This window comes from Chiloscyllium plagiosum, unplaced genomic scaffold (genome assembly GCF_037043375.1).
Source record: "Chiloscyllium plagiosum isolate Xiang-an unplaced genomic scaffold, Cpla_swu_hap1 HiC_scaffold_1, whole genome shotgun sequence".
NCBI classification, from domain to species: Eukaryota; Metazoa; Chordata; class Chondrichthyes; order Orectolobiformes; family Hemiscylliidae; genus Chiloscyllium; species Chiloscyllium plagiosum.
Genome location: NW_028270139.1, coordinates 2,175,247 through 2,195,461, shown reverse-complemented (window position 1 = coordinate 2,195,461; position 20,215 = coordinate 2,175,247). Strand labels below are relative to the sequence as shown.

The 20,215-nt window shown below is 40.8% G+C and overlaps 1 protein-coding gene and 1 pseudogene across 8 annotated transcripts in view; one reads left to right on the top strand and one right to left on the bottom strand.

Annotated features, from left to right (window-relative positions):
• Positions 1-20,143, bottom strand: part of LOC148152054 (uncharacterized) — a 121,249-nt pseudogene extending 101,106 nt beyond the window's left edge.
• Positions 1-20,215, top strand: part of trim2a (tripartite motif containing 2a) — a 170,728-nt gene that overhangs the window by 111,334 nt on the left and 39,179 nt on the right. For all 8 annotated transcript variants that reach the window (XM_043700083.2, XM_043700064.2, XM_043700072.2 and 5 more), the window contains exons 2-4: positions 913-1,091; positions 7,736-7,973; positions 10,789-10,940. In XM_043700083.2, coding sequence (XP_043556018.2) covers positions 958-1,091; positions 7,736-7,973; positions 10,789-10,940 — 524 coding nt within the window. In that variant the 5' untranslated portion in view covers positions 913-957. The remainder of the gene's footprint in view (positions 1-912; positions 1,092-7,735; positions 7,974-10,788; positions 10,941-20,215) is intronic.

The window sequence follows — 20,215 nt, the reverse complement described above, 5'->3', positions numbered from 1 at the left end:
CTTGGTGTGGAGGAGCACACATCTTCGGCAACAAATACGAAAAATGAATTCAAAATAATACTTGCACATCGTTGTTTCATATGGAACGAGTGTTTGAGGACCTGAACAGAGAGGAGAGAGAAGGTAAAAAGCCAGGTTTGCATGGACAACTGTCATCTAAAGGACCTACACAGTGTTGGGGAATAGTGAAGTGGACTAGAGTATTATGGAGGGAACAGTCCCTAGAGTATTCTGAAATGCGAGGTAAGGGGCAAATATGTTTTCAGTGGGATCATGCTGGGAGTGGCAGAAATGGCAGAAAATGATTCATTGAATATTGAGGCTGGCAGGGTGGAGGTGATGACACGGGAGCTCTATCGTGATTCAAGGAGGAGGAAGGGGTGAGTGAATGCGTGGGAGCTTTGGTAAACATGTTGGAGAGGCCCTTGTTACTCTTCAGTTACAGAATAATATGTTTGCAGACTGAACACATCAACTTGTCGGGTTAAAATGCATTCTCTAGCAGTAAATGGACTTGAAGTAAACTGCTTCATAATCTGTTATTCAGCATAATAGCTTACTATTTGCTACAATACACTGTTTATCACATTAAATTCTGGTGGCTTATGACTCAATTTCTTTAATATTTGTGCGGTTAGATTGTAGTAGTAATTTAATTAGCTATCAATTGTGGTAGACTGACAAGTGTGGCTCATTGATGAAATTATTTCTCCTTGGTTAACCTACACAGACTGTTGTATTGTTCAAAATCCACTAACATCATTATATGTTTTATCTGTTCAATAGAAGATTTTATTGAATTTGTAGTTGTGACAAGTTAAGCAAATCCATGAACTAAACTGCGAGTTAACTTTGTTTTAACTTTTTAAAAAGTTAATTTCTATTGTTTCTTTGCCTCTCCTCTTCTTTCAGTGTGCTGGGTGAGGGCAAACTGGACCCATATGTCAGTGCTTTAGGATGGCCAGTGACAGCTCGACCATTACCAGTCCTGTGGTACGTCAGATCGACAAACAGTTTCTGATCTGCAGCATCTGTCTGGATCGTTACAAAATTCCTAAAGTTCTTCCCTGCCTTCACACCTTTTGTGAGAGGTAGGTAACCTCTTTCCTAACGTGATTGAAGTTTCACCAAAGACTTTGCTTTTTTTAATATCTTGTATTACCTTCAAAAAATGCAAGAAATGAAGTACTGTTTCTCCTTTGTTGGCCCATATAATTTGTGTTAACCCGATCAGACTCTGACCTTTTACTTATTTCCTTTCTGAGCAGCAGAGTTATTGGAATTTGATATTGATGGAAGTCACACATGGAGTCTTTAGTAAGGGAGTAATGGGAAACATCTTTGCTGGATCAATGGACGAGATGAATGTACTTCAGTGTTCAGTGTAACGAAGGCTTCCTCTTCGTTTCATGAATGAACCTTTGTGACCCCTGAATCTCTTGTTTCTTCCATTAAAGTGGTTTAATAGAAGGTGTCAGATATCTGTCTAGAGTCCGGTTTCCAGGAAAAGAGGACATGGCTATACATATCCTTTTTCAGTCTGTTAACACCAACACAGATTTGTAGTTACCTAACACTGGGCCGATTTCTTGAGAACACTACACAAGGTGACATTATACTGTATAGCATGTACTCCAGCAACCGGTACACTGGCTTTCCCAATGGTAGGCAAAAATATGTTTGTTCGACTGTAAATTACAACATCAAAGCACAGCACTACTGCTGATGAGTCTCTTCTATCAGCACTGTATCCACAGAGACCTACCCAAGTACAGTCTGCTGCTGAAGAACTAAAATACAGATGCACTGTAGAATTTCCACAAGATTGATAACTTGTATCACACATTTTGCATTTTATTATAAAACTATTTTGTTTTAAAAGGTCAGATTCTCAAATTTGGCCTTTGTGGAATTGTACGATATAGTTGAAATGTGGCAATGTAGATTTACAGAGCTATTGGCTTCTCAGTCAAACAACTAAAACTGCCTGCTGATCTAAACTGTAGTTTTACAGCATTATATTTTAAAGCTCATTATTAGATTGAAAAGGTTATGAACAATTCAAGGTTCAAGCAAGAAGGTTCATGGTGCAGCTCTGTGAGAAATATGAGAATCTTCTAGTTGCCCATGGCTGCAGTAAAGGTACCAAGTTAAATATCCCACACCACCAGGTTATAGCCCACAGGTTTATTAGGAAGCACTAGCTTTCGGAGTGCTGCCCCTTCATCAGGTGGTTGTCTGAAAGCTAGTGCTTCCAATTAAACCTGTTGGACTATAACCTGGTGTTGTGTGATTTTTAACTTTGTACACCCCAGTCCAACACCGGCATCTCCAAATCATAAAGGTACCACCCTTTCCAGGGAACAAAAACCTGGTCTTGCAATTAATTGTGAGATTACTTTATAGAGATGCATAAGATCACAAATAGTATACCAAAGGTAAATATGGAATACCATTGAAAAGTAAACTGTACAAGGAGGGCAAGGTTAAACTATCAGAAAGCAAATAGGGATCTGATGTCAGGAAGTTCTACACAAACGAAATAGCTGGCATGTGAATGGACTAATGGACAAGGTAGTGGAAATGAAAACCCTTTAAGGAATAATTGAAGTTTTGTGAAGATTTGTAGCTTAGGTTGTGGTTCAGGTTGTAGGTTTGCTCACTGAACTGGCAGGTTTGTTCTCAGAGGTTTCATCACCATGCTGGATAACATCGTCAGTGAGCCTCTGCTGAAGCGCTGGTGTACTGTCCCACTTTCTATTTGTGTGTCTTGGCCTGTTGTGGTGGGTGATATCACTTCCGGTTCTGTTTCTGAGAGGTTGGCAAATGGGGTCCAAATCAATGTGCTTGTTAATGGAGTCCTGGTTTGAATGCCAGGCCTCCAGGGGTTCCTGGATGTTTCTTTGTTTAGCCTGTCCTAGGATGGATGTATTGTCACAGTTGAACTGGTGTCTCTCGTTGTCTGTGTGTATGGATACTAGTGATAGTTGGTCATGTATCCTGGTGGCTAGTTTCCTGCCTGTCTGTCCGATGTAGTGTTTGTTGCAGGGTGTTTTATATATAATGTTCATTCTACTGGTTGTTGGTATGAAGTCCTTTAAATTCACCATGGGCTGTTTCAGTCTGTTGGTAGCTTTGTGGGCTACATGATGCCAAGGGGCCAGAGTAGCCTGGTCTTCATCTCAGATATCTTTAGTATATGGCAGGTTGGCTATAGTCTGAGCGCGTTGTCTTCTTGTTTAGGTTTGTTGTGTAAGAATCAGCAAACTGCGCTTGTTGGGTACCCGTTGTTTCTGAATACATTTGTATAGGTGTTTTTCTTTGGCATCTCATAGTGCCTGGGTGCTGCAGTGGATTGTTTAAATAATGTCCTGATGCAGCTTAGTTTGTAGGTACTGGAATGATTGCTCCTTTGGTTGAGTGTCTGGTCAGTGTGTGTGGCTTTCCTGTAGATGCTGGTCAGCAGCTGTCCACTGGCTTTTCATTCTACTTCCCCATCTATAGGAAGGGGAGTCTATATTTGTTCTCTTCCTCTTTGGTGAACTTTTTATCAGTAACAATGTTGCTGGATTTCTTCTAATTTGTTGAGTTTCGTGTTGGCAAAGGTCTCATCCACATACCGGACCCAAAGCTTGGGCTGGACTGTGGGAAGGGCTGTTTGTTCTAACCCCTGCATCACTGCTTCTGCCAAGAATCCTGATATTGGTGATCCCATGGGTATCCCATTGATTTCTTTGTAGATCTGGTCATTGAAGATGCAGTGGGCTGTGAGGCACGGGTCTAGTAGTTTGAGGATGCTGTCCTTGCTAATGGAGTTAGTGCTGTGTCAGGTGTTTGTGTCCTTGGTTCGTCTAGCAGTGAGGCCAGTGTTTCTTTGGCTGTTTATTGATGCGAATAGGGCAGCCACGTCAAAGAAAGTTTCTGATGGAATTTGAAGGATCCCTTGGGGCCTTGGAGGGAAGTGAGGGGGGAGGTGTGGGCGCAAGTTTTGCATTTTTTGCAGTTGCAGGGGAAGGTGCTGGGAGTGGAGGTTGGATTGGTGGGGGGGGTCATCCATCAGAAATTCACCTGCACCTCCACACACACCATTTACTGCATCCGCTGCACCCGATGTGGCCTCCTATACATTGGGGAGACAGGCCGCCTACTTGCGGAATGTTTCAGAGAACACCTCTGGGACACCCGCACCAACCAACCCAACCGCCCCGTGGCTGAACACTTTAACTCCCCCTCCCACTCCACCAAGGACATGCAGGTCCTTGGCCTCCTCCATCACCAGACCATGGCAACACAACGCCTGGAGGAAGAGCGACTCATTTTCTGCCTAGGAACCCTCCAGCCACAGGGGATGAATGCAGATTTCTACAGCTTCCTCATTTCCCCTCCCCCACCTTATCTCAGTCCCAACCCTCAGACTCAGCACTGCCTTCTTGACCTGCAATCTTTTTCCTGACCTCTCCGCCCCCACCCCCTCTCCGGCCTATCACCCTCACCATAACCTCCTTCCACCTATCGCATTCCCAACGCCCCTCCAAGTCCCTCCTCCCTACCTTTTATCTTAGCCTGCTTGGCACACCTGCTTGGCCCGAGACGTCGATTCTCCTGTTCCTTTGATGCTGCCTGACCTGCTGCGCTTTTCCAGCAACACATTTTTAAGCTCTGATCCCCAGCATCTGCAGTCCTCACTTTCTCCAAGCAGAAACCTTGCAGAGATATATGATTGTTAGTATCACAGCATCCATTGGCTAAGTGGAGAAGTGGACTGGAAAGGGAGGATGGCTGGATTGAGGTGGTAAATGGTAGTGATTAAGAGGACCCACATTATTTAATGTAGGTGGAGCTAATCAGCCCTGTTCCTCCTGGCTCTACACTGATGTTTTAGAAATATTTTTGACCTTTTTGGCAAATTCATTGTGGCAGGGCCCATTTGCTAGGCTTCATTTGGAACTGGTATTGCAGAGGCAGACCACTCTGGCACTGAATCCCTGAAACATGTGTTATAACCCCATTTTGCTAAAGGTAACTGTAAGTGTTGGCACATGAACTTTAAATTGGAGTGAAAGAGACCTTTGTTAGCCAAAGTTATTAAAGTACGCGGATGGGATTGCATACTATCAGACATGATCACACTGAACTACAGAATAGGTTTGAATAACTACTGCTCCTGTGTTCCAGCCTGGTCACTACACACTGATATATTCACCTTAACAATGCAGGGCACTTTCTGCTTGTATAATAAATGCACATCCTGCCTGTCACATTCAGAAACTAGTTACCACTCAAAAAATTGGGTCCTACACTAAAAATGAAATATGGGTATTACTTGTCTAGAGATCCTACTAATATGTTAATAATTTTCAAGATAATTTCTATTTTCACGTTGCTGTAAGATAATTAATATTGTACATAATAAGTTGTCACTAATGCTCCCTCTAGTTTCCCTTCACCATGATAGCCTGTGTGATGCGGACATTTTAAACAATAACTGCTTTTGTGCAATCTATTGGCCCTGAGGGGAATATTCTAGAGTTTAGAAGGAATGATGACTTTATAACATTCAAAATGTCAGGTTGATTACAGGAATTATGGGAGTCTTCATTTTTGGCCATGGTTTTCTGTGACTCCATTCATTTTCCCATTAACCTGTAAATTAGTGGCCCCGTAGTGAATAATACTGTGATTTTTATGGATGCATCTTATGGAATAGTCAAACCAGACAAATAATAAATCACTTTGTTAGATTAAATTTGGGGATTTATAATGTAGATTACACGCTCTAAGATTTCCTGCTCCAGGATCTGCTATTTGCACCAATGTAAAAATGCATTTAAAAACCAGGCAATCAACAAAGGAGACAACTCTGTAGTGATTTGTCGTTGATCTACATTATCTACATTTGTATTAGTAAAATTAATTTTTGAGCTAGCCTGAGACTAAAAGCATGTTGATTTATTTCAGAGAACTCTGAAATCAAACTAAATTTACTTCAAACTGATGCACTGCATTTTGAGGTGATCACCAATGAACCACTGTTCCATTGTCTTTCTATTTATTTTTAACTGATGAGAACACAGAACAATTGTCCTGTTTTGAAAATGTTGTATCCCAAGGATCAAAGTACTTTCTTGTTCTATGTAAGCCGAGAAGAAACAGTTCTCAATGTGAGTGTGGAAGAGTACAGACCTGAGTTCTAAACTCAAGCAGAACCAGTTCACATTACACTCGCTAATCTTTGAATCTGTCATCACAACATTGTGGGTCTTTTTATTCAGGGCCAGGTCGGGAGATAAAGGTCAGTGATTTGATTTTTGATTCTTTCAAATAACTTGAACAAGAGTATAATATCTGAAATTGATGCTTTCTGAAATGTTGAATTTGAAGAATATCATACTGAACTCATCATTTTGAGCTGGCTCCATTTAAAAGAGGACAATCTCTGGCTGCTTGTCCCTTTTGTTCGTGGGCGGATGGTTTACAGTCTGCCATCAGTGGACACTGCAGAAAATCAAGTGTCTAACAAATAGAGAGAGTAATATTACAGTTTAGTTTCATAACTTTCTTTTTAGTTCAGTTATTGTTTTTGTCCCTTGTTTTATTAATTGTGTACGTGTTTACATCTCTGACAATATTGGGCAACCCAGTTCCATCTCTATGGGTCAATTTAAAAATGCATTCACTGCATGGTTGATTTTGCCAGTTCTGATTTATTTTATTTTTTTTTTATTTTATTAAACAAATTACAAAACAGTTTACAAAAAACATTGACAGCTGTACACAAAAGACAGCAGTTTTACAAGGGAGAGGAGCAGCAAAGCTAGGCCCCGAACCCTACCGTTCAACCATTTTACAGGGAGAGGAGGACAAACCTCAAATCCCAGTTCCACATATGACAAGACAGTGACAATGACATTTGTACATTAGACAATACCGTTACATACAAAAGTGCAGACAATACAGACCCAGCAAGCCCCCGCCCCTCCCACCTCTGATTTATTTTAAGCTTCTGTGTGCTTAATTGGATCACATCTTGGACAATTGTATTGGTGATACCTCAACAGGAGTACTTGTGAATCTGCTTTCGTCAGGTGAAATTGGATAATTGAACTAAGATGGGCCATTTAGTTAGGTGCTGTGGAGGTGTCCTTACTTCTGAGCCAGGAAGCCTGAGTTCAAATTCCATCTGCTCCATAGATATGTCCTAAATCTCTGAAAGGGTTGATAACTGAATGGCCTAGATATTTTTTAATGTGTCACTGGGATGTTGCACATCATTCTTATTCGGGAAAAATGGACTTTTTTCATGGTCGTTGAGACACACCACGATCTGAAGATTAGAGAAATGAGCAATCACATTTTGATAAATGTCTATTAGTAGCAGAAAGCTACTGGTCAGTTTTAAATTGATGATTATGCTCTATAAAACAAAGGAATGGTACTGGTTTAAACCAGTTTATCAGTCCTAATTGTAAGATGTTCCTTTTGCTTGGCTTTACTGGTTTTTTGAAATTAGTGATTGAATGCAAGTGGTTATACTTGGAATCATATTGTAATTTGCAAAACTTTCTTCTCATCTTAAGAAAAAAATTCAGGACTAGAGACACTTTTTATGTACCTTTTCTGTGCTAATGTAATTGGGCTTACTATCTTTGATAATTTGAAAGTGAAATCCAATGTTTATTAATTTAAAAGCTCTTGTCAAGGGAGTTAAACAATAGATCTGTTCCCTTCCTTGTAGGTGTCTACAAAACTATATTCCTGCCTACAGTTTAACTCTTTCCTGCCCAATCTGCCGTCAGACCTCTATCTTGCCTGAAAAGGGTGTTTCTGCGCTACAGAACAACTTTTTCATTACAAACCTAATGGATGTTCTTCAGCGGACTCCAGACAACAGCTGTGAGGACTCCTCCATCCTAGAGACGATCACAGCAGTAGCAGCAGGGAAACCCCTTTCCTGTCCAAATCACGATGGAAATGTAAGTTAACCCAGAGTGTTGCTACTCTGCTTCAACTTTAATCAGGATTGATTATTAAACTTGTCTATTTTAGTAATGATGATAGTAATGCAATTTTACTATAAATTACACCCGCTGCAAATTTGCGTATGTTCTTCAACCAATACTGGATGAATTAGTTGTCTTTACTTCTCTATGCACAAAGACAAGACCTCCTGCTTTAGACCAAATAATAATTTAATCTTGTAATACTTCAACAACATTAAAGATAATCCAACAAATGAGACTGGATTATGAAGCATATTGTCAGAATTAGATCATACTGTTTATTGTCTAGTCTTTCTGTAATTAATGTGCTCACCATTCTGTGAAGGCTTTTTCATTTCCAAATTATTCTCATGATAGGTACTTCAAATGTGGTGAGAATCAAAGCCTGCTATTCCCAACTGGTTATGTACATCTTTTAAGCAGAAATGTTTGGACAGAAATTAAGAATAGAACACTTGTGGTTTTATAAAAGGTAAAAAAAAAAAATGATATAGGAGATTTGGATGGGTCATAGGGATGAACATTAATGCTACAAAATCCCAGCTTTACAAAACTGAAACTCCAGTACTTAAAGCTACTATTTCTTAGATATCCTTTTCCTAAACTGAATTTTATTCAATCTGCATCAAGTAAAATTTCAAAAGCCAACTTATTTTACTAATGAAAGCTTTGAGATTTCCAAAGAGTTTAATCTAATAAACAGGGTTACTCCCTTGATAGATCAGACCTGTAATTAATTGATCCATAGCCATGTGAAACAGATTGTGCTAACCTTTTTTGTTCCAAAATGTTTTCTCCAGCGTTTGATATGTTTCTCAATCCCATTTTCCTGCCTTCTCCCCTTTGATCCCCCTGCTAATCAAGAACCTATCTATCTCTGTCTTAAACACACTCAATGACTTGGCCTCCACAGCCTTCTGCAACAATGAGTTCCACAGATTCACCACCCTCTGGCTGAAGATATTCCTCCTCATTTCACTTCTAAAGAGTTGTCCCTTCACTCCAAGGATGTGAACTTGGGTCCTAGTCTCTCCTACTAGTGGAAACATCTTCTCCATGTCCATTCTATCCAGACCTCTCAGTATTCTGTAAGTTTCAATCGGATCATTACCACACCCTATCCTTCTAAACTCCACTCAGACCCAGAGACCTCAACCGCTCCTCATTCGACAAGCTCCTCATACCCAGGATCATTCTTGTAATCCTCCTCTGGCCCCACAAAATGCCAGCATATCCATCCTCCGATATGGGGCCAAAATTGCTCACAATATTCCAAATGCAGACTGATCAGAGCCTTACACGGCCTCAGCAGTATGTTTCTGCTCTTGTATTCTAGTTCTCTTAAAGATGAATGTTAACATTGCATTTGCCTTCCTAACTGCCAACTGTACCTGTATGTTAACCTTAAAAGAATCCTGAACCAGGACTCCTAAATCTCTTTATGCTTCAGATTTTTGAAGCATTTAGAAAATAATCCAAGCCTTTATTCTTCCTACCAAAGTGCATTGTGTCAAACTTTCCCACATTATATTCTATTAGCCACTTCTTTGCCCACTCTCCCAGCCTGTCCAAATCCGTCTGCAGCCTCCCCACTTCCTCAACACTACCTGTCTCTTCACTTCTCTGTGCAGATGACACAAACTTTACAACAATGCCCTCTGTTCCTTCGTCCAAATTTCTGATCATCCTCTTTTACTTGCAGCTCCCAAAAACAAGGACACTGAGAACAACTGTACGAATAATCCTAACAACGAGGATCCAAAAAGTTAGCACAACCTGATTCACATGGCTATAGATCAATTAATCACAGGTCTGATCTATCAAAGGAGTAACCCTGTTTTATAGATTATGGAAACCTCAAAGCTTTTATTAGTAAAAAAAGATGGCTTTTGAAATTTTACTTGATGCAGATTGAATAAAATTCAGCTTAAGAAATAGTAACTTTAAGTACTGGAGTTTCAATTTTGTAAAGCTTGGATTTTGTAGAGTTAATATTCAGCCCTATGACCCATCCAACCTGCCTTATTGCTGCCAGCATTGTGCACCATCTACAAAATACATTATTGCAAGTTCCTTTTGACAGCACTTTGCAAGCCTGCACATTTGACCACCTAGAAGAATAGGGGCAGATTTGAGAACACCACCAAAAGCCAGCTGCCATCCTGATTTTCAACTATTTGCATTTATTTCATGGTTATTAAGTCAAAATACTGACCACCCTAACCTCACTGTGGTGTACCTACACCACAAGGACTGCAATAGATTGAGGCAACTCACCACTGCCTTCTCTAGGCCAATTAGGGATAGGATATAAATGCTGTCATACCTAGCCTTTTCCACTTCTTGTCAATGAATAGCTGATTTCCAAACAGGATATGAAGCAGGTAGGAGACATTGCTGGAATCCAGGTTAAGGAAAGTGTGAGATTTGTTGTCTGTTCTATAGTATTGAAAAGAATCTACAACTTATTTATGAAAATATGTAGACCAAAGTTATTTTTATTTATCTTGCCATAGCCCAATAATCCCACACAAAGTCAAATTGAGATTTTGAAAAAAAATATTCTGAATGTTTAATACCAATCTGTTAAAAGCAATGCTTGAAATGTGCAGCTTTTGCTTTGAGTCTTGGGCTGAAGGTTGGAGGGACTGTGAACGTTAATCTTAAGTCAGAATAAATGGAACAAATGTATTTGCAGCAAAACCAAATGTTTGGGGAGAGTGCGATAATAACTTTCTAATATCATTTCTCCTCCAGTGTTTACACATCTATCATTGTCTTTCTCCAGGTAATGGAGTTTTACTGCCAATCCTGTGAGACAGCAATGTGTCACGAATGTACAGAAGGTGAACATGCTGAGCACCCAACTGTTCCCCTCAAGGATGTAGTTGAGCAGCACAAGTCCTCCCTGCAGACTCAACTGGAGGCTGTCAAACAGAGGTAACTGCAAAATGTGCATGCAGCATGAGCCTAGCTCTGTGGTTTATCATCATCAGTGTTTGGATGGGAATACTTTCTGTCGGTTAGACGTGAACCAACTTGAGTTAACAAATTCTAAGGCTGGCGAGTTCAAAACTAGGCGGCATATTTCTAAGGTGAGAGGAGGAAGATTTAAAAAGGGCATGAGGGGAAATCTTTTCACACAGGGTGGCTCATATGTGGAATGAATTGCCAGAGGAAGTGGTAGGTGCAGGTACAGGAACAACATTTAAAACATTTAAAATCCCTTCCTGATGAAGGGCTTTTGCCCGAATTGTTGATTTTTCCTGCTCCACGGATGCTGCCTGACCTGCTGTGCTTTTCCAGCACCACTCTAATGTAGACTCTGATTTCCAGCATCTGCAGTCCTCACTTTTGCTTACAACATTTAAAAGACATTTGGACAGGTAAATGATAGGAAAGGTTTAGAGGGATATGGGCCAATTGCAGGTAAATGGGACTAGTCTAGTTTGGGAAACTTGGATGGTCAGGACTAGCTGGACTGAAAGGTCTGTTTTCGTGCTGTATGACTCTGACTCTATAAATGTTTGGTCAAATACCAGAAATATAAACCATGCTTTCTCCACAGCCAAGTTACTTTGCAGTTCTGGCATTCCTCGCTCCATCTGCTCGCCTACCCCATTTTGTTAGCTTTTTTGTTTTCTCCCTCTCCACAACTGCATCTATTGCTGACAAGGCAGGGGTAGTCAAACATGCATCAAGAAAGTAAGAAAAATGTCACTGCAATTCTACTACAAGTTAGCTTCCAATGTGCTCTGGCTTTGTCAATTATGAAGCCACATGATGGCTGTAAATTTTCTGAAGGTGCCCAGATTGGTGATCTATTGATGACCCATTACCTCCCTATATTACTGACTTGGCTGCTTCTGTTTAAGACTGGAGGCCAATGTGTCCTTTTAGCAAATCTGACGGAACTCTTACAGCATTCTCAAACTGGCACCCAGCTGTAGCTCATAAGAACATCTTGTTCTGCCAACAGAGGTAGAATTGTCTATAAGGATGATAGACGTGGGAGAATCATGAACTTGGCTGCACCAAGCCATTACACAATGAATAGAAATGTGAAATAGATTTCACCAAAAAAAACCCACAATGGCTTTTAGCTTTGGTTATTGAAGAACAATCTCACATGGATGAAATTATTGCATTCGGAGATAATTCCGTGTTTCTTTGTTTACCACTGCCTGCAGATTTGTGAAGTAGCAAGTTTGCAGACTTTACCTACCCTTCAGCAGTCAGCTTTGCTAATTCACACTTTTTCATCTTTCTGACTTTTATGGATATTCGTGCACAGAACAGGCCAATCAGCCCAACAATGTTATGCTGGTATTTATGTTCCACATGAGAGTCCTCCAGTTTTGCTTAATCTAATCCTATCTAAATATCTTTCCTAATTATTTGATAGCTGCTGTACTAATCTAACATTTATTAGCAAGTGTATCTCTGAACTATTCATCTTGACTGTTCCACGTGGCACTCGAGTCTCAGATCGGCCGTATTCTTATTTAAAACTGGGGCAGGTACAAAGAGATGAATAGCCTAGAACTAATTCATGGTACTTTATCCTTGTCTCCTCTCCTGGTCTGGGATTCTTGTACACATCAATTCTGCAAATTTTATTGTCTTGGAATTTGCAGGAATGTTCCTTAGTCTTAACTATGCCCCATCCTATCAGCAACCTACATACAATTTGGCATCATCAGCAAATATTGAAATCTATCTTGTGGCCTGAGTGTGAATAATGTACCAACCGCTTTAGAACACCATTTTCCATGTGTCACCTGAAAGCAAGGATTTAGAAAGTTGTTTCTTGTACGTTTTTAAATAAATGTTTATTGTATAAACCTTTGTCTCACCACTATACTCAGAACCTGCCATCTGTTCAGTAATGAAGTTCTTAACTTTCCCCGTGACAGCAACTGAAAGTAACACCACCAGGATGTTTACACATTTAACTCTCATCCTGTTAATTATCTCAAAATCATTGTAATAGCTTATCTGCCCATTATAATAATTCTATTCATGGAAGATTGCTGTGTGCAAATTGACCAGCGACATTGTAACAGCATCTATACAACCAATAAAGTGTGAGGTGTGAAGTATCCTGAAATTTTGAGAGCACTGTATGAATGTAAGCCTTTATTATTGAGAAGGGATTTTTTAAACAAATGTAGCCACTTCCAATTAGTACACAGCAAATTTGAAAACATTTTGATGTAAAATGTAATTCCAATCCAAAGGGAACAACTGCAATAAAAGCTCTTTGTAAATAATTTTGGTGTTCCATGTCGTACATTCATCCTAAAACACTCTTTATAAAAAGAGAAATTGTCATTTTATGAAATTTTATCACTTGTACAAAATGTGATCAATAAAATAACTGCCAATCTATTAAATTACTAATTATATTGAAACTTACATTTTCAAAAGGATGCCCAGAAAGTGTCCATGTTTCCCTCCAGCTTGTTGGTGTTGCTAGCAAATCCTTACAACCATGGATCTTGTCATGTGACAGCAACTTTGAAAAGTAATGTTTATTGTAAAACTGAGAATTTGACTTCATATCCCTTTCCAATAATCTAATTTCAAGTACACTTGCTCTTAATTTAAGAGGAAATCCCTGAGGAACAAGATTCTCAATCTGAACAGTGCTGCTCACTTTTGATTCCCTCCACTTTTATTTATATACTATGTTATTGTTCCCTTTACTTTTGATCCATTGTGTAACTTCTGGTGATTTTACCAGTTCTTTTTTAAAGAGAGGGATTGTAAAACAATAGAATTGTACATTAAGTTTGAATGCAGTTTTGTTCATTCTGAAACTAGGGTCTTAAATCTGAGCAAAGAAACTGAGGGTGAGGCATAAGTTGGCTAGGTGGATATGGAAAATAAACTAAAAGACAACAGTAGATAGTGGCTGGTATTTAAAGAAATGCAGTGTCTACAACAGATAAACATCACTCAAAGACACATTCACCAAAAAGGAAGGGTTTATCTACACTGGGTGACAAATGATGTTAAATTTTGCATTGGATCAGATGAATTGGCTGAATAAGCATGCCAGAAATAGTGGTAAAACCTAAGGACAGGAGCAATTTGGAACTCGGACATGGGAAAAAATGTTCAGAAAACGAAAAAAAAAAAGCCTGAATGTAAGATAGCAAAGTGTGTACAGGTGGACTGTAAAATGTTATCAATTTGTGGATTTAAGAAATTGGCAAGGATAAATGTGGAGACAGGAAAATAGTGGAGAAACTAAACAGTTGCTTTCTGTCTGTCTTCAAGGGAGAAAATACATAAAAGCTTCCAGAAAAAAATGGGTGACCAAGGAACTTGTGTAACTGAACAACTAAAAAAAAAGTACTGGGGCGGGGGGATGTGGCGAACAGCTGAAAAAGCAGATCTGTTGGCTTGATGTCCATAATGAGAAAAACATTTTAAAAATTATAAAGGTTGTGATAACTGAACATGTGGAATTGAATGGCAGAATTAGGCACAGTCGTCATGAATTTGTGAAAGGGACATCAGTTTTTAAAAAAAACTTTCTCGAGCATGTTGCATCGATATGGGAGAACCAGTGGGTGTGGTGTATTTGGATTTTCAGAAGGCTTTTGATAAGTCCCACACAGAAGATTACTAAACAACATTTGAGTGCATATGATTGAGGGAAATATACAAATATGGATTGAGAATTGGTTAGTAATAGAAAACCAGGAATAAGAGGATGGTAGGTTATTACTTTGGGGTATTGTAAAGATCTGTGCTAGGTCCACAGATGTTCACAAACCATATGAATAATTTGGATGTGTGGACCAATTGTAATATTTCTAAACTTGCTGCTGACACCACGCTAGGTGAGAATGTAATTTGTGAGGAGCGTGCAAGAGGCTTCAATTGACTTGGACAGGCTCAATAACTGAGCCAAAACATAATAGATGAAATATAATTTGAATAAGTTCCAAAGATATTCTTCTCTATGAAAAACAAAGACAAGAATATTCCTTAACTGGTGAAAAGTTGGGAAGTATAGTGTCAGAGAGATCTGGGTTTCTTTGCTTCTGAGTCACTAAAAGCTAGCATGCTAGTGCAGCAAGCAATTCGAAAGGCAAATGTCAGTCATTTTGAGGGTGTTGAGTATATAAGTAAAGAGGTCTTACTACAATTGTATAAAGCCATGATGAGTCATCAACTGAAGTACTGTCTAGAGCTTTGGTCCCCTTATCTAAAGGGGGATATAACTGTCATAGGAGATTCACCAGATTAATTCCTAGAGTTGGCAGATTGCTTCCTGAGGAGAGATTGAGGAAAGTAGATTTGTATTCCCTAGAGTTTTGAAGAATGAGTGGTGATCTCATTTAAACTTATAAAATTCTTGCAGGATGTGACAGGGTGGATAAAAATGGAATGATTCCCTGACTGGTGACTATGGAACCAGGACATGTAAATAAAAGAAAAGAGGAGGCTATTTAATGAATTTATTCATTCAGATTGGTGAGTCTTTCAAATTCTCTACCCTAGGGCACTGTGGAAGCTTAATCATTGAGCAGATTCAAGACAGAAATCAGTAGGTTTCTGGAGCCTAATGACAATAACATTTTTTCCCACTGACCCTGTCTTAAGGCTTGAAAGTTGTTGCAGCCCCTCAGTGAGATGTGTGTAGAGTGGGGGAATGGACTGCAACAGCCAGGAAGAGTAGCAGACCTACATAGCAGTCACTGCTGCCTGAGTTTGCAGCAGCAAACCTGGGGTCCGAACCCTCACTTTGAGAAGGGCTGCATTAAGGAATATGGAAATAATGCAGAAAAGTGGCATTGATGAGATGATCAGCTGTGATCTTGAATGGTGGAGTAGGCTTGATGGACTGAATGGTCTACCCCAATAATTCTCATACCTACTTTTCCAGCCAACAAATACAATGATCACTTAGTATTATGACCTGTTAGTTTCAATTTCAGCCTAAAGAGAAGCCTCAATAAGTCTAAAATTGCCAGTCCTATTACCAGCCATTCTTTGCCCTTCTGGACCACAAGATCTGTTTGTGATGAACAGGTTTTTTTTTTAAAACCCCAGTAAATGAGTTAAGGCATTTTTCACCCAGGAGAGCTGAGACTAGAGTTTGACCTAATTCTCAGATATACGGGTTGTACATTAACTTCCTGAATTATAAAATGATCTTCATCAAATGCAATATAAGTTATCAATTGTTCTGATAGCAGTGGCTGTAATATTGGTCTAATTTATCATCAAAACCAATTTTAAGCAATATTTCATGCAGAATGCACTTTACATACTGCAACCTGTCTGCTTGATGGATACAGAGACCTCACTCAGCAGAAAGTAATAATAATCCTCTTGAAGGTATTGATCTTCTGCCTTTTAACTGAGGTGCAGATCTTATGAGAAGTAATTGTTCTTTTTAGGACAAATATTATTCCATCATTTTCAGTGTTGCAATTGTAGTCTCTAAGGGCTGGATCTATGATATGGGAGCCCTTTCTGTAGCTTGGGCCATTTTGTAGCATTCCCATTTTTGACCGATGCGTGATTTCTGCCTGAGATTGTTATCTTTTCCTATTCCGGTTTCGGTGCAGTTTTCAGACTGCAAATCAATGCAAGAGAAGGGCAGATGGGAAGGTCTGTCCAGCACCTCTCAAACAGTACCACAGCTTGTAAAATCAATGAAAGGCCCCTTTAATGTCACTCCTTGCTCCCCATATCCACTCCATTAACTTCAAAAAGTGATTTGCTCAATTTCCATAGTGTACAACCCTCTGATTCCATTCAATATCATGGAGAGGGTAGACGTGGAGAGACTGTGTCCCCCTTTCTGGGACAGTCTAGGATCAGAGAGAGTATCATCGTAGAGTAAGGGGTTGCCTGTTTAAGACAGAAATTAGAAGGAATTTTTTTCTTAGTAGTTAAATCTGTGGAATTCTTTACTGCAGAGGGCTGTCGAGCCTGCTTTAAGGCTCGTCGGATGCTGCCTGAATTGCTGTGCTCTTCCAGCACCACTGATCCAGAGCCTGCTTTAAGTATATTCAAGGCTGAGAGATTTCTAATCAAAAAGGGAATCCAGGGTATGGGGAAAAGGAAGGAAAATGGAGTTGAGGATTATTAGATCTCCTTGAGCAGATTAGATGGACCTGCTACTTCTACATTTCATGGTCTTATAGCGACCATTCATGCAGTGAGAATGTGTCTCTGTATTCCAGGTCTTGAGTAGCAAAAAGATTACTCTAATCTCTACCTACCTGACACTAATGTCCATTTCTTTTTGGTGAAATTCAGGACTTGTAATCAACATTACCGAAATGGATTAACTGGTCATTTACCTCACTGCTGTGTTTATGTCCTTGCTGTGAGTGCAAACACAAATGGTTCTGTATAATTGCTTATTTGCCTAGGTATTCCTTGTTGTAAAATGTTCGTATGTTTAGATAAAATAAACATGGATTACTTCAAGCTTAAATCAAAATGTAGGCTTTGAAATTTTATTAATAAATATTGAGTATCTTTAATTGGGGTGAATAAATGCACAGAAATGTTTCAAAATTCAACCATTACCAGACTGGAGGAGAGAGCTTTGAGGGATTCTACTTTTGTTTGTTACTGATTATTAAATAACAAATTGGAAAAGCATTTCACTGCTCATGTAACTTGTCTGCTATCATCCATAAACCTCTCTTCATATTCCCATAATCTTTTTAAATCTGCATGATGAACTGTCATCATGCATGTCAGAATTAGAATTTGATTCCCTACAGTGTGGAAACAGGCCCTTCGGCCCAAGTCCACACTGACCTTCTGAAGAGTAACCCACCCAGACCCATTTCCCTCAGATTAATGCACTAACACTACGGGCAATTTAGCGTGGCCAATTCACCTGACCTGCACATCTTTGGACTGTGGGAGGAAACCGGAGCACCCGGAGGAAACCCACACAGACACAGGGAGAATGTCTGTGTGGAGTTTGCACAGTCACCCAAGGCTGGAATCAAACCTGGGTCCCTCGCACCGTAAGGCAGCAGTGCTAACCACTGAGCCTGGTGTCCATTCCTGTTTCCCTTCCAGCTCTATTTCTTTTCCTAGTATTTTCCTGTATCAATTTTAGTTTTAATTGGATACCATTTCCTAGTCCAGCAGGGAGTTGATTATATTTTCTGACCTTGCCTTATGTAGCTATCTAAGCGATTTAAGGAGGATTTGATTAGATTTAAACACCAGTGTCAGTAATCTGAGTAAACCTGACAAATAGTAGTTCTTTTCTGACTTTCGATCTGAACAACTCTGCTCACCAAGATTTTCCCACTAATCCCCTCCCATATGATTTTAACAATTACTTCCTTTTACCCTTCTTGAGCTAGCTAGTGTTTGATCGTGGAAAACACAGCATAATTAATACAGTCAAGATAAAATTCACCCCACCCCCCACAAGAGGAACTAGGACCAGGATAAGTTTAAAAAATTAAACTTATGTCGGTTTTAAAGATTATGGGAATAAATAGTATGAACAGAGACTTAGTGGACCAACCTATGTCAGCGTTCTAACATTTCAGTTTATGTATTGGTTAGAGTTATCCACATAAACAAAACAATTCCGGGATTAGGAAAGAGGGTGGAAGAAAGATGTGATTGAATGAAAAGTACCTCAGAACATATTAGATGCCCCTGCTGGGTGTGTTTTTGGTGGATGAGCAGGTAAAATAGGCTGGGTAGCTAGCCAGGCAGCATCCGTAGAGCAGGAGAATCGATGTTTCGGGCATAAGCCCTTCTTCAGGAATGGGGCTGGTGTGCCAAGTGGGCTGAGATAAAGGGTAGGGGGGAGGGAATTTGGGGGAGGGGTGCTGGGAATACAATAGGTGGAAGGAGGTGAGGGTGAGAGTGATAGGGCGGAGAGGTCAGGAAGAAGATTGCAGGTCAAGAAGGCGGTGCTGAATCCGGGGGTTGGGACTGAGATAAGGTGGGGGGGAGGGGAAATGAGGAAGCTCGAGAAATTTACATTCATCCCGTGTGGTTGGAGGGTTCCTAGGTGGAAGATGAGGCACTCTTCCTCTAGGCGTTGTGTCGTCAGGGTCTGGCGATGAAGGAGGCCAAGGACCTGCATGTCCTTGGTGGAGTGGGAGGGGGAGTTAAAGTGTTCAGCCACGGGGCGGTTGGGTTGGTTAGTCCGGGTGTCCCAGAGGTGTTCCCTGAAACATTCTGCAAGTAGGCGGCCTGTCTCCCCAATGTAGAGGAGACCACATCGGGTGCAACGGATACTGTAAATGATGTGTGGAGGTGCAGGTGAATTTGCGATGGATATGGAAGGATCCCTTGGGGCCTTGGAGGGAGGTGAGGGGGGAGGTGTGGACGCACGTTTTGCACTTCTTGCGGTTGCAGGGGAAAGTGGCGGGAGTGGAAGTTGGGTTGGTGGGGGGTGTGCACCTGCTAAGGGAGTCGCGGAGGGAGGGGTCTCTCCGGAATGCTGATAGGGGAGGGGAGGGAAATATATCTCTGGTGGTGGGGTCTGTTTGGAGGTGGCGGAAATGACGGAGGATAATACGATGTATCTGGAGGTTGGTGGGGTGGGAGGTGAGGACCAGTGGGGTTCTGTCCTGGTGGCGATTGGAGGGGCGGGGTTCAAGGGCGGAGGAGCGGGAAGTGGAGGAGATGCAGTGGAGAGCATCGTCAACCACGTCAGACGGGTAATTGCGGTCTTTGAAGAAGGAGGCCATCTGGGTTGTTCAGTATTGGAACTGGTCCTCCTGGGAGCAGATGCGGCGGAGGTGAAGGAATTGGGAATATGGGATGGCGTTTTTACTGGGGGCAGGGTGGGAGGAGGTGTAGTCTAGGTAGCTGTGGGAGTCGGTTGATTTGTTGTAAATGTCTGTGTTGAGTCGGTCGCCCGAGATAGAAATGGAGAGGTCTAGGAAGGGGAGGGAGGAGTCTGAGATGGTCCAAGTAAATTTGAGGTCGGGGTGGAAGGTGTTAGTAAAGTGGATGAACTGTTCAACCTCCTCGTGGGAACACGAGATAGCGTTAATGCAATTATCGATGTAGGGGAGGAAAAGGTGAGGAGTGATGCCAGTGTAGCAGTGGAAGATGGACTGTTCCACATATCCTACGAAGAGGCAGGCATAGCTGGGGCCCATGTGGGTGCCCATGGCTACTCCTTTGGTTTGGAGGAAGTGGGTGGATTGGAAAGAGAAGTTGTTCAGAGTGAGGACCAATTCAGT